The sequence below is a fragment of the Microtus pennsylvanicus genome, chromosome 3, assembly GCF_037038515.1.
Source record: "Microtus pennsylvanicus isolate mMicPen1 chromosome 3, mMicPen1.hap1, whole genome shotgun sequence".
Taxonomy (NCBI): domain Eukaryota; kingdom Metazoa; phylum Chordata; class Mammalia; order Rodentia; family Cricetidae; genus Microtus; species Microtus pennsylvanicus.
In genome coordinates, this window is record NC_134581.1 from 138582095 (window position 1) to 138597347 (window position 15253).

At 42.9% G+C, this 15253-nt stretch overlaps 1 protein-coding gene across 2 annotated transcripts in view; it reads right to left on the reverse strand.

Annotated features, from left to right (window-relative positions):
- Positions 1 to 13561, reverse strand: part of Tgfbr1 (transforming growth factor beta receptor 1) — a 51786-nt gene extending 38225 nt beyond the window's left edge. For both annotated transcript variants that reach the window (XM_075967255.1, XM_075967254.1), the window contains exon 1: positions 13384 to 13561. In XM_075967255.1, the coding sequence (XP_075823370.1) occupies positions 13384 to 13474 (91 nt within the window). In that variant the 5' untranslated portion in view covers positions 13475 to 13561. The remainder of the gene's footprint in view (positions 1 to 13383) is intronic.
- Between the last annotated feature and the right edge of the window lie 1692 nt (positions 13562 to 15253).

A 15253-nucleotide genomic window follows, 5' to 3' on the forward strand; every position in this document is an offset into this window, starting at 1 on the left:
CCTCTGCCTCCTGAGTGCTGGGATTAAAGGTATGCGCCACCACCACCCGGCTGTAATTAGATTTTTAAAAGCTTTTCATGTACAGAGTTTATGGTGTTAAATAATTCTCTAAGACTTTTATTGATAATAAAAAAGGTAGCATTCACAACATTAAATTCTTATTCCCTGTTCTACTGAAGCAAATTCATTCTACCCTTGGTTGATTCCCTCTGTATTGAGCTTTACTTAATTCCAAATTGTTTGCTGAATGAAAAATGTATTGACCCTAGCAAAATTAGATGGTAGGCACTATTAGAAAGCTTGAAAACTTAAAAATGATAACACATAGTAGTTACACAAGCTTGTGTGTTCTTGCCTTCTCTCATCTGAATTATTCATCTCCACCAGAAAAGAAATTTGAAAACAAGCAACTATAGTCCCTCCTATAAGAAAAAAACGGAATTAAACCATGCATGTTGATATCTCTCTCTGTCTCTCTATCTCTGTCTCTGTCTCTCTCTCTCTCAGTTTTTCAAGACAAGATTTCTCTGTTTAATAGCCCTAGCTGTCTTGGAACTAGCTCTTGTAGACCAGGTTGGTCTCAAACTCACAGAGATCTGCCTATCTCTGCCTCCCGAGTGCTGGGATTAAAAGCATGCACCACCACTACCTGACTTGCAAGTTGATTTCTTAAACCAGCAAAATGAATTCTTCGGTAATAATTCTACAATGTATCTATACTATTTTAACCATTGACTCATAGACTCCCTGGGGTGGAAACAACCACCTCACAGTAACTGAACTCCTTTTGGTGAATGCTTAAGTCTAAACTTTGTATATAGAAAAGTCTGGGATGAGATACGTTTTCAGACCATGAAACTTAGATATCAAGAAACTCGGCAGTAGAAATGTGGTAAGCTTCCAACTGCTACTAACAAGTGGTTACTGAAGAAAGCCTGCAGGGGTGGGAGAAACATAAAGACCTGCTAGGATCAGAGGACTGAGGGCTTTGGTATCACTTGGAGAAGTGAAGACACAGCACAGAAGACTCTTCTTACAGAATTATGACAGTTATATGCAAGTCAGCAATTACTAAGCTCTAGCTATGGTTTAGAATAGATCATAGGTGATTATATCCACCTGTTCTGTGAGACTTGTTTTCCCAGTTCCAGGGACTCCAAACTATTAAAGCACCCAGCTGCTTAGGAAGACTATTTCCTCAGGGCACACTCTTTGCAAGGCACCCTTAATTCTGAGCTTGCATTTCTGCTGGATGCCTGCTCCCTCCCTACCACCCTCTTTTCTACATTTCCCATCAGCAGATAAGGGCAAGCTGAATTTGACTCGATTCCAGCACTGGAGAGGCAGAGCCAGGTGGATCTCTGTAAGTTCAAGGCCAGCATGGTCTGGAGCTACATTGTAAGACCCTGCCTCAAAAACAAACAAATGAATGACAAATGAGATTTCACTAAAATAAATGGCCTTTTTTGTTTAATAAAAAGGTAACATGTAAGACACAATGGTGATCACGCATGTGAGAACAAACAGACTTACTTTTACATGCATAAGGACAAGTAAAAAGACACAAAAGTAAAATACACTAAGAAAAGCAAAATAATTTAAGATGGAAAAATTAGTTCATTGTTGTGGGATATTTTGATTGCACCCTGACACTCCTCAAACTGTCAATAAAGTTTACTTTAAATCACAGGATGGAGCTAGCTCCTAGCTGACCAAAATTAGCCAGAGAGGTTTTGGAGGACCAAGAACATACAGAGACACAGGAAGTAGCAGGGAGGATTTTGGATTTTGGGTGAAGGAAGGGGGGGAAGGTCACTGGTCACTTCTCCACCACCTCTCTGATCATTTAAGTTCTTAGCCCAATATCTGACTTTCAAGTTTTTATTGATAAAGAAGAATTAGATAAACACTTCAGTTTCTAAGAAAGCAATCCATAAGCCAGGTCCAGGGGCTCACAGGTTCTAGCTACTTGAGAGATTTAGACAATGGAATCACAAATTCAAAACCAGGATGGGCAGTTGAATAAGACCCTGTCTTTACAAAACAACAACAACAAAAACAAAACGACAACAAAACAATGTTTAAAAAGGGTTTAAGAGTTGATATATCTCATCTAGGGATAGATGAAGCTCAGTGGTAAAGGACCTGCCTATCATGATGTTCGACTCACAAAACAGAAAGAAGAAAGAATTCATCCTGCTATGCTTTGTTTTTGTCACGTGTCAATACCAAAGCTGTATGGGGCATGCAATCAGAATATCTTTCCTCACTGAGAAACACAAGCAAATTGGCCCCTGGTTTGTAATTTTTTTCCAAATATAAAATTAGATAAAATAACTAAAACTACTTTAACTTGTTTATTTTGGTAAAAATAATTACATATAATTACCATTGAAGGAAATCTACAATAGACCATCTTGATGTTTTATTTAAATCTGTTGCACATTGAATAACAAAATTAAAATGTCAGTTTCTCTATTGGAGAATACTCAAATCAACAGCCATGTGCTAAACAAAGAGACTCAATTAGAGCACATTACAGTTCAATTTAGAAATGAATCAATCAAGAAAAAAACCATACACGCACGCACATACAAATGAGAAGCCGCAGTTGCTCCTCTTGTCGCTGTATTCAGAGTAGGTCTGGCTAAGTCCTCCATGCTCAGCGCTCTCAAATATGTCCATTAGTCCTAGCGTCCAGTACAAAGGCTTTTCATTTTTGCTTTTGTCAAAGGATCTATCTGAATGTCAATGCATATTTAAGGCTCTTATATTGTAGAAATGTAACAGGATGCCTGTACAAGGTGTCCTAGAACTATAAATACAGTATTATGTAACCAGTGAGGTCCACACCTAAGAAACCTAGATGGAATGGTTATCCTGAAGCAAGTAATCAAAAGTAAGGTGAACTTTAGGTTTGCCCTGTTGGTGAAATCAGGGAAACACTGAAAAGGATCTAAAGTCGTCAACAACTGCCAAAATAAATAAATAAATCTGGAAAGAACCTAAAGTCGTCATCAACTACTCAAATAATAAATAATAATAATTACTACAGTAAATAAATAAAATTTAGAAAGGAAAGCTATCCTTATAAGTCATGAAGAGTAACAAATACAAATCAATCCTTTTCTGGGTGCTTACATAAAAACAGATTCTGCTAAGAAACAGGAAGATTCTAGAAAGCCTCAAAACACAGAATGTTCCTCAAGTTGATGTGGGTATCTTAGACTGGTAAAACAGGGGAACATACTCTGGGTACATGTGATCTCCCCTAAAGTAATCAAAACAAAGACATTCTCAACATCTGACCTACATGGATCTGTTGGAAGAAAATCATGTCTCGTTCTGTTCATCTCTGGTGACCATTCTTTGATGATGCCCTCCAGATGGACACAGGCCAATCGAAGAACATTAGGAAAATGTCTTTATAAGCCAGCCCAAATAGTTTCATGCTGTTCTCTATCCATTATCCTCTCTCTAGCTTCTAGCAAAGCTTAATTCCAATGTCCCAGCTTTGCATCAGCTGTTCCATGGTATTAGGGACTCATATGTCCACACTTGAATCACAGCCTTAAATAAGGAAAGACAGAGGCAGAAGGTACGAAACTGAACCCTAGGAAAGTGTGGAAGAGTGGGTCTTAGGACAAGAACTCAGAGATGCCCGGCTGAGCAGTAACTTTATACCTTGGGGGTTCTTTGAGCACAGTAATCTTGTGCTTGGGGGGTTTGGCGCTTTGGGTTAAACCAAAATCTTGTTGTGTGGGGGTGGAGGGTGAGGGTTGTTCATGAATTCTTAGTAATAGGCAAAGAGATCTTCAGTTTCCTCCTTTGCCCTTGCTGCTAGAAAATTAACAGCTAACTAAGTATTGTGCTAAGTATAATGCAAAGCCCTCTTCAGCTACCAGTCCTTCTGTTTCCCAGTCATTACTTCTGGTCTCATTTTATTTCAAGCTAAATTCCTTTTTGGAGAATAGCCAGGGTACAAGACAATCAATAAGTAAAATATCTCAGTTCAATACGGAAATTAAAAGAAGCCAGTGCTCAAAAGAGACTTTATCTTTTAAGTGTGGGTGTGTGAGCGCACACACGATGCACGCACATGTATGTCTGTAGGTATCTGCATGGGGATACGATGGTGCCTGCAGAGGCCAGAAGAGAGAGTGAGACCCTGTGAAACTAAAGTTGTTGTGAGTCACCTGATGTGAGTGCAGGGAACCAAACTCTGGTTCTATGGAAATGGAGCAAGCACTCCTAGCTGCCGAGCCATCTCCCCAGCCTCATGAAATTAATGTTCATCTTGAAACATGAATCCTAGTGGGGCTTAGCTTGTGTATCAGCTAAAAACACTAAGTAAACAAGGAAAATACACAGAATTCTCCAGGAGAAACAGCTGAGACATAATCAAATCCAATCTTCCACATAGTGCAAGAAATTTCTTCCACAGCTTTTCAGCCTCTGCCTGCATAGTCCTCCTGCAGATTTGCAGTAACAGGTACTTTGTGACAGCTGCTACTGAGAAAGTTCTTCCTTGAGCTGAAATCACCTTCAGTTTGTCAAACAACTCTTTTTGAAGGTAGTCCCTCACTTACTTAAATATGTATTAATTCCCACTTGTGAGTATCTACTATGTCAGGCTCACACAAGGTACATTACAAACACTGCTGTGTACTACCTTCACAGTGGCCATGCAAGTGAACATTTAACCTTTGCAAAGTGCTCCCAATGAAACACACCCATTAGAAGATAATTATAGACAGGTATGTTGTGTTATCTATTCTTAGAAACAAAGACACTACTTACTTTCTGAGAAGCTGCCTTCAAAATCAGAAGGGAAACAAACTTCAGTTAGAGCAGTTCAAATAGAAAATGAAACAGTCTAGAGATAGACAGCACTGGGTTTGAGTCATGGACAGAAGAGTAGCAGAAAACAAAACAAAATAAAACAAACCGTTTAACAGGACAGGGATTGGAGAACTCCAAGAAAGATTCATGTAATATCAGCAACCATGACCTGAGACCAATGGTGTAAACCTAAACTCCAAACAGGAGACTTCCTGTCTTCTCAGTCAGGAGCCAGGCAAATTCCTAAATAGACTGGATGTTTTCCTTAGTTCAGTATAACAGAAGATCAGATTCTGAACACCTATCTTCTGTGTTAGGCAAGTGGGAAAATACACAAAGTAAGGCCCTGCAACATAGGAGCGAGGAACACTCCAATGAACCAAGCAGGATCCAGATCCAAGTTAGGACTTCAGGGTTAGAACACCCTTCTTAATATGGCTTTTCAGACTTCCAGAACCAAAGAAAAGAGTGCAGGATGAAAGAAGATAGTGGCAAGGCATTTCCTTGCTTAGAGTCTGCTCTTCACTCCCTACCGGACAGCTGCACTTGGATACCTCTAACTCAACTTTCTCAAGTCACAATTCATTTTTCTTTAATCTTTCTCTTTCCAGACTCCTTATAACAGACACTTTCCAGGGGTCCAGACCTGCGGCCACTTACTTATTTACCACGCACTTTCTGTGCATTTGAGATACACCAGTCAACACAAAGACTCCTGCTTTCTTGGCATCTGCCCTCTAGCAGGAAAAAGAAAGAAACACAGGAAATATATACGGTATTTACATACATAAATAGACCATGTGGGAACAGAAAAGAAAAAAAAGAAGACTATAACAGTTTGTAAAATGGGTTGGAGAAAAAGGAACATCTGAGCAACTTTGGAGAGGTGAGGGAAGAAGCCACTCAGGTGCCAGGAAACAGAATTAAATCCGATTTGACTGACATGTCACAGAGCTCCTTTTCCACTCCATTTCCAATATCATCAAACTAATTCCAAAGTCTCTCCAGGCAGCTGCCCTGTTCCACTTCCTCTGTGGTACAGGTAAACATTTTTCCCCCCACAGTAAAACTACTAGCCCAGTTTTCACAATTCTCTTACTCATCCATCCCCAACATGACAAACTTTTACTCATTTGCTGAAAATTCTTAAAACTTTATCATGGTGCCACTCTGACGGGAGAACCAGGACTGCTTCTCTTTCCATCCTCTGCGCCCTACCACCCCCTGCAAGACGGCTACACCTCCACCGCCTCTGCAAAGTAGTTTTTGTGGCTGCTATAGCTGAGTCTGTGCCAATGTCTCTCAGCACTGTAATTTCTAAATGAAAGCCTGTCGTCTAAGTTTTCTGTATTTTCCATCTTGCTAACCATTACTAAATATTTGCTAAGAAAAACATTTTCAAACTGGAACTTTGTCATGTAAAGCACTTTTATCAGCACTGATAAACTTCTAAACACAATAGTTCAGAGTATTTGAAGGGGAGTGGCTCAACTGGTAAAGTGCTAGCTGTGCAAGCAGGACAAGGTGAATTAAGACCCCTGCATAGAAAGTTGAGCACAGCTGAACTAATCTCAGCATGTGGCAGAGCACTCCCTGAATTTTCCCTAGCCAGCCAGTCTAGCAGGAACAGCAAATTCCAGGTTCTGTCAGAGATCCTGTCTCAAAAAGGTTGAAAGCAATATAGGAAGATACTTGACATCTGCATGACATGAACTTGGCTACAAACACACACACACGTACATAAACACTAAAATAACTGAAAAAAATAAGTATATTTTTAGTGTGCAGAAATACAAAAAGCATCTATTTTAATGTTAATAATTGCTGATAGCTCTGTTTTGTTTTTCTCTAATCCAAAATTTCAGTTGTTTTCACTTCTATACTTACTTTTAAAAGCAGGAGTTTAATATGGGCTCTACAAACCAATACAAATAAAAAGATCAACTATGATTGGGTTCATGAGTGATACTCAAATTACCTAAAAATATAACTTTAAGGAAAGATTACACACTGAGTCAAATGCAGTTGCAAAACCAAACTGTAATTAAGACAAGCTCAAGCCACAAGGCATGGCGGTACATGCCTGTAATCCTAGCACACAGCAGCTAAGGCCCCAGGAAAGTCTGGGACTACACAGTGGCCAGCATGGACTCTATAGCAAGACCAAGTTTCAAAACTATTTTAAAAAGGGAGGGGGGCGCTGAAGAGACGACTCAGTAGTTACGGTAGCTCATTACAGAATCCTGATGACCAGAGTTCAGATCCTAGCACAAATGTAGCAAGCACAGCTCCGTAAAATGGGAGGGTTACTGGCTTCCAGCCTAGTTGAGAAAATATAAGCCCCAGGTTCAGGGAGAGATTCTGCCTCAAAGGAACAGGCAGAGAATGATAGAGAAGGACATAGGCACTTGCATACACGGACACACAAATACACAGATGAATGAATGAATGAATAAATAAAATTTTAAGGTAGAAAAATAAGAAGTTTGATTCATATTCTCACGGAAAGAAGAACTTCCTGTTGGAGTAACCCTAACAATATGACTCTGATTTTCTTGTCTGTCAAACAGAAATCAGAAGCTTCTCATGCATATACCTTAATAGATACAAACTAAGTCCCAACCTAAGCAAACTCTTGTCTACCCAGATAGAAGGGGTTAATGGTAGCACACCATCATCTGTGGCTTACTAGCTAGGCTATTATTAGTCTATAGATAGCTATTCCAACTGAAGTACAGTCTTGCTACTATAAAAGTCTCTATTAGTGAAAGGTCAAACACAAAACCTTAGGAACTGTGGTTCATGCTATAGAATGCTGAAGAGGATCTATGTCATCAAAATCCACAGTTATCTTCTGAGCACTGGCTGCCTAGACCTGGGACAAATGCAGCCATTTTGTGGCCCCAAGGATTTAATTTAGGACAGAAGGCTTACTCAGCATGTTCAAGGCCCCAGGTTTGATTTGTACCACCACAGACTTTTCAAAATTAATCAGTGTGTAAAAAAGAATCTGCTCCTTTTGTGTGCTACTAACTAGCATCCAGGGTTGGCTATTAGGTTAAATGAGACAAGATAAGTAATTGCTTACATTATATTCTTCTAATGAATATTAATGCAGCCTACTTGTATAGCTAGGGGTTGTTATTTGAGCTAGGAATTATTTTTGCATGTCTTGTTTTCAGGTTGCCAAATGGGGGAAAAGATTTATAAAATACCCTATTAGGCCAGACAGTGATTGCATGCCTTTAATCCCAGCACTGGGGAAGCAGAGATAGGCAGATCTCTGAGTTTGAGGCCAGCCTGATCTACAGAGTGAGTTCCAGGACATCCAGGACTATTACACAGAGAAACCCTGACTCAAGAAAACAAAAAACAAACAGACAAACAAAAAAAAAATGTTATCAGATCAGTAAAACTGAACCCATATATAGTCAGCTTTACTCCACTGGCATTTAAAAAATGGATATATATGGTAAAACAAAAACAAGAACCTGGTAAGTCAACCAATTATAAGTTCACAATAAAGTAGTCACTAGACTGACCTACAGTGACTGGACTGTAGGCCAACTATACGGTTAAAAAAGGATCTACTTCAACAAAATGATTTTTAATTTTTGTGGAAAGTGCTTGGATGTGTTCTTAAGAAAACTCGGTTCAGAAACACATTCTCTGCTAGGGATGTAGTTCAACTGCTCAGCATGTTAAAAACAAACAAACAAAATAACTCTGGGTTCAACCCTCAATACAGGAAAAAAAAGGAAATAAATAAATAAATAAATCTGCACTCTTCTGGGAGCAGTAGATCAGAAGTTCAAGGTCAGTCTTAGGTGCCTAGCAAGTTTGAGCTACAGCGGCGAGACCTTTTCTCAAAAAAAGGGTGGGAGGTCTACAATGCTGCCCTAAATGCTGCAGCTAGGTTGGGTCAAAGTGACTATAAATTTGAGACTAGTCCAAAATTTCCTAGAGCAAGTTTTTTTGAAGAAAAGCAAAACATCCCTGAGAAACATGCCAGCATCTGCCCTTAATTCCAGAAGTAGGAAGTAAAAATGTGTCCCAATCACATGATAGTAAACCACAGTCCATCTGTTCAGAAAACATTGTGTTATGTAAGTCATGACAAGAAAGCGCAGCAAAGGGCTCACAGTGTGCAGCCCCTCCCCCACATGCACCCAATTCAACTACACCTTTCTTAACACCAAGACAAATGCAACAATCCTGTCAGCCCACTGCTCTTAAACTGTAAGTACTATGCCAAGTTACTTAATGAGCAATAAAAAACAGTGACTTTTTACCTATAAGCATCCTCCCTCCCTCCTGAAAAACTCACTTTTCTTAAATTTTGTTAATTCAAGATCAGTTTTACTTAAGGAAATCAGCACTAATCCAGTTCCTCCCTCATCTTCAAGTCCTTTACTTTTAATTTTAAAGCACAGGACAGGACACAGATTTGGAACTAGAAAACCCAATTCCTTGTTTTCTCAGTTTGGCACTGCGGAGCCCTGAGAATGTGATAACTCTTGGGATTCTCCAGGGTAAACTGAAATGACAATCTACCTATGATTGTCACAACTGGAATGCCCAGCGCTGGCGAGCAAGCTCCCATTATGTTATTCTCCTTTACACCACCCACTTAAATTTCCATTCTGTCTCATTTCTATCCATGTATACATTCAAACACACAATGCAGACTAAGGAACCTAACTCTAAAAAATAATTTGGCTTGATTCTTGTCCTGCAGTAACTGGAAACATAAAGAACTTTAAAAATCATCAAATCCTCCTATGTGTCTATCTGAATTCTAGAGACCCTTCAAAACCATTTTTAGTCAGAAAGTGTCCAGGAAGCCCTCTCCAGTCACTTCAGTCTATACTACTACTTCCTTGTCAAATACTAATATGTCTCTCCATAAAAAAAGTTGTATTAAAAACATTTAACAATAGGCACTACAAGGGTAGTAGCTTATTTAACCAATCAAAACACAAATAGCCTATTGGGCAGTGGCTATCCTACTCATTGCTAAAAAACCAGAAACTTCACATACTTTTCTCAATTGATTTCTACAATTTCATGAATTATACAAAGCAAGTATCACAAAGTAAATAGCTGTTTTATCATATCACGCAACGTTCTCCAATTTTATATATATAGAATAAATATGTAACTCTAAATTAATATAGAATAATCTGTACTTACATAAATAGGACTACCCAGTCAAACAGAATTTATTTAATCAAGACACATTTATGTAGAACATAATATAAGACACAGTGCTGGGTTCTAAGGACATAACGAAAAGACATACTACTACTACTACCCTGGATACTCAATACGTACTCATACAGTTAGTCAACAACACAGGATGGTAGCAATGGGTAACACAAACTTTAATCTATACATTTCCAAGAGACGGCATTCAAAGAGAGCTAAGTGAAGCCTACACAGAATGTCAGTCTGAGAATTTCTGTCCTCTGATTCCCATAGAAGGGACAAGGTGAAGCCCGCAGTGAGAGGGCTGAAGAGTCAGAAACTGGTGGGAAAGCAGCTACCACTAGAACGCAGAGTTTGTAGTGGAGATGTCATCTCTCTAGGTGGGTGGCCCTAATCACAAGCCTCGTCAAGTGCTGCTCTGGGTACTAACTACACAGCAGAGACCTTCAAACCTCGATGGACAGCCCAGAACAGTTTGGCACTGGTTCATAAAGAAAAAAAAAAGTAGATTTAGGGGGTAACTGGCAAGACTAAGCTGGTAGGAATGTTTTCCAAGAAAGTCATGAAATGGCAGGCAACAAACAGCATTTGAACATGTGATACAAATATAAACAGTAATACTGTGTATCAGTGACAAAGAACCAATTTCTCTACAAAAATCTATATTGGCAGCAAAATATAAATAATAGACAGTGAAGAGCAACTTGCAGTTTTAAAAGAAGCTAAATTATAAAGAAAAGACATACAAGTTTTTTCTGAATGTTTAAAAGGACACACTGAAACATCAGCCTAACTTATCTAAGCCACAGCTTCTTTTAAGGTAGGATTAGAACTCACTATGTGGACCAGGCTGTCCTCAAACTCACAGAGATCTCTGCCTCTGCCTCTCAAGTGGTGAGATTAAAGGCATGTGCCACTGTGCCAGGCTGGCCACAGCTTCTTAAACTGAGTCATAACTCCATATAGAGGTGCTAGGGAGGGTCCCCAAAACTCTGGCAACAGAAGAGGACTTCTGAATATACAACACCCCAAAACTAAGTCAAAATCAAATGAGTAATGAATCTGAGGTGTTTCTGGCAGTACGTGCTTACGCTGCATCATGCAACTTCACTACGGCCTTGGCTCTGAACATACACGTTGTCATGCTGCGCAGTGCCAAAACAGTCCAGACTATTATTTTATGAGTTTTAATGTTTTTGCTGTACATACAAAATTTTCTACTCTTTCAGAAATTTAATGGCTAACTACAGAAAAGATTTCCATTCCTCATGTGTACAAAGTGGTGTGTGTGTTAGAATGTTTGATTTTAAAAACTGTTTAAGTTAAAAATTGTTAAATGAATTTCATCTTGTGATTAAGACAGACTTTCCAACACTTTCTGAAATGGCCCTAAACACATTACGTGAAGTGGCATTGAATGATTTAATTCTTTATGTAAAATAAACGCACCCACCTCATTACTATGAAAATTTGCTTTAGTCTTTAATAAATGGCAAAACTGTATGTACCAATCAATTGTTTTAAAATAATTTTAAATTAGTATCACAATGTTTGATTTATATACCTGCTTTCTACGCTATATATTCAAGGTCACAGACCTTGAATTTCTTGAGAAAAAGAGAGTGGCAAATAGGAAAAGTTTATGAAGTGCTAGTTTAGGCTCTGAGCAGTAAGAGCATCTAGGCCAGTTTGTATTACACAATTGCCTAAGTAGGAGATAAACTCTTCCAGGGCATGGACCAACCTTCTCAGCCTCCAAATCAAAACTGCTAAATACATGCATGTGCCGTGCTTTGTCCTAGGTAGAAAAGAATGAATTGCTTTAGTCAAAGAACTGAGTAGAGCAAGGGCCACTTATAGTTGATGCATAATTATTACAATTCTCCCACTTTGCCCCTAATTGTCTTCCTTTCTAAGTCAATGTTAGAACCCACAGTATCTTCTAAGTCAATGTTAGAACCCACAGTATCTTCTAACGCAGACCTATGTGGAGGATATGTTCAAGTAAATTTAAAAAGACACCTAAGCTGTAAGTATTAAATACCAACTGTTCTTTAGGTGGGCTATGCTACTTTGGTGTAGCAGGTGCACCGATTTTGAACTCTGAAAGGCCTAAGTGCAAATCCTAACTTCTGCACTTAGTAAGAACTTAATCTCCTGCATCTTAGTTTTCATGTCAATATACAGGACAAATACTGGTAGCCCTGAAGGTTCGGTTATGGGTGTCAGATACTGTACTATGGTGTACCTTTTGTATATGCATTATAATCGACTCATAGTAAGTAGTTAACTATTAAGTTTAACAATAGCTAGCAACCAGTCTAGAGAGACCATTTTTTAGCTTGTTTTAGTTTTTTTAAAAAAAAAATTGTTATCAAATTTCAGCAACAGAAATGTATTTTTACTGTATTTTAGTTGCTAACGCTGAGCCTCGGTATTTTGCTTTCTCCTATTTTAATTCGGTTACTGACAAAGTTTTCCCTCTTCCCTCCACGGGGTGACATCCAGTATCACAATCAGCATTAATATTTTGGAAAACCACACAACATTTCCCACTCAAAACCCAGCTACACATAAGTCTGATCCTAAAACTACCTTCACTTAAGGAAACCATATATCCAAAGCAACGACCCCTTCGAGAAAATGAAGCATTCGGTCAAGTCTACAGCATCAATCCCATTAAAACGTTCCCAAACCTGAAGAGTGAACAAACGTTCAAGTTTCTACTCGCAAGACAACCGCTAGCCCTCTGGTTACAGGACTCTTAACTCTTCCTAGACGCACGAAGAGCGAACATTCCGCGCATCTTCCAGCCCGCTTCTCACACAAAGCCCCCCGAGTGGAAGATGAGTCGCCCTTGGCGGGTGTCTTCCCTCGAGACAGCGCCGCGCACCCGGGGTCTCGGCCCTCGGCTTCCCTTACAAACCCCTGGGGAGCCCTCCAAGCTCCGATCCCCCGACCGCTTCCACTCCGGTGCCCTCCCACACCCCAGCAGCCCCAGGCCCGGACCCACTTGGGAAAGGACTCGGGAGCCACGGTCCCGGCCGGCCTCGCACCCCCGAGGGCATCCCCCGACCTCCGCAGGCTAGCCAGTCGCTGCCCCCGGGAGACTCAGAGGACCAGCCTCCCGGCGCTCGGCCACCCGCGCCCGACACCGCCCCCGCCCCGCCTCTCCTCCCCGCCCCGGCTCGCGTGGCGCCTGCCGGGTCAGGAAAGCCCGGCCGGCCGGGCGCCGCCACCTGCGCCCCCGGCCCCGCGCCATGTTTGAGAAAGAGCAGAAGCGAGCCAGAGGCCGGGCCCGGCCCGCGCGCCCCGCAGGCGCCCGCCGCTCACCCTTCGTCCCCGGTAGCAGCGTCGCCGCCGCCACCAACACCAACACAATCAGAAGCAGCCGGCGACGCGGAGCAGCAGCCGCCGCCTCCATGGTCCCGCCGGCACCGTTTGTGGCCCGGCCCGGCCCCGGCCGCAGCTTCTCCTCAGCAAGCCTCGCCTCGCCCCACCTCCCCGCCGCCGCCGCGGCCTCGCTCCGGCCCTTTGTAACTGCTCGAGGGACGCGCGCCCATTGGCTGCCCGGCTCCCGCCGACCCCGCCTCCCCCGCCGCCCGAGAGCGCCCTAGAGGGACCCAGCCGAGAGCCCCGCCCGCGGGGCCTCTGGGTGGCCAATGGGCGGCCGCGGGCTTCGGCTTCTAGCCACGCCCCCGCACTGCTGGGCCTCTGGCCACGCCCCCGCACCGCTGGGCGCCCCTACTCCTGCCACAGCGGGGCGGCTCGCGCTCTACCGGCGGGTGGGGGCAGGGTCCAGCCAGCGCGCGAGACGGAGCCCGCGGTCCCGGCTGAGCGCAGGGTGTGCCTGTGCGAGTGGCTCAGGGAAAGCTTGTGACCGTTGCACGCTCTTTTCTTCTACCCCAACCCCACCCTGACTTCCCCGGTACAGCCCTGCTCCAGCAAAGCCCAACTCTCGCCACTCAGACCCTCAGTACCGTCCGCCGTTCAACTTCCCCTGCCTGGACCAAAGCCTCAACTTCCAGCCTCCCTGCAAGATAACCCGATTTCTTCCTGCTCTCCACGTCCGCCCCAGACCTTGTCGCTCCCTCCTCAAATTCCAGTCCGAAAGTCGGATCCCAGATCCGGATACCCGAGGCGGAGCCCAGACACACCCCCGATTGGCCTCCGCCTCTCAGCAGCATTAACAAACCCAGACTGGGGATCCCAGCCGCCCTCCTTCCCTCCCACCCTTCCTGACCCCGCAGGGAAGCGGAGAGTCCCACGGGTTTCGAAGGAGGGGGGAACTGCCCTACCGAGCATCCCGCCCCGGGGCGAAGCGGGTGCAGTCGTAGGTACTTTGAGCTGTCTCCGACACGCCTGTGTAATAATTTCGAGGTGTCACTAAAAACCCAAATAAACTCAGCTCCGCTTTCATTCTGAATTCCTAATTTACTGTGAGACGCTCCACCCACCTTCCCTCGGGGACGCCAAAATGAGCTCCAGATTTGTAATTCTTCCTGTCAGACTAGTCCTTTCTTCAGACACAAACACAGCCACGGAGGCGGCCGCATGGCACCGACAGCATTTTTCCGCAGAGCCTTTTAAGGAGAAAATTTTATTTTCTGTGTGATTTGAACTAGAAATTAAATAAAGCTCGGTAGTAGGAATCAGCCGGCCTCTAGTATCGATTGGTAAATTGCTTCGGAGTCACTTCCCACGAGTTAGATCCTGCTAGGAAGAGAATCCGTGGGGGTTAGAGATGGGGTCTGAAACTCCACCTTGGCTGCAGCTAGGACACGCTTGAGCAAGTCCTCAACTTGCCAGAGCCTGAACAGGCTGGCTCTCCCTGGCCTGCTCTGTGGGGCTCCAGATCCAGCAGCCCTCAGCTTCCCTGGCTCAAGTGCACTGAAGCCGCAGAGACTGACTGGCCAGCTTCAAATGCGATTGACTCTGGGAGACTTCAAGGGTCTTGTCACACCCAAATGTCCGGTGCCTGCCCCCACCTCACCCCCGCCCCAAAGACCTTGTACTTCTTAGGCAAGTACTCTACAGATAAGCTACGTCCTTTTTAAAGATTTGTGTGTGTGCCTGCGAGTATGTGCTCCAAGCGAATGCTGTGTTTCTTGGAGCCCAGAAGAGGGGCCTCTAATCCCTTGAAACTGGAGTTACAGGTGGTTGCGAATTGCTTGATGTGGGTGCTGGGAACAGAACCCCTTCC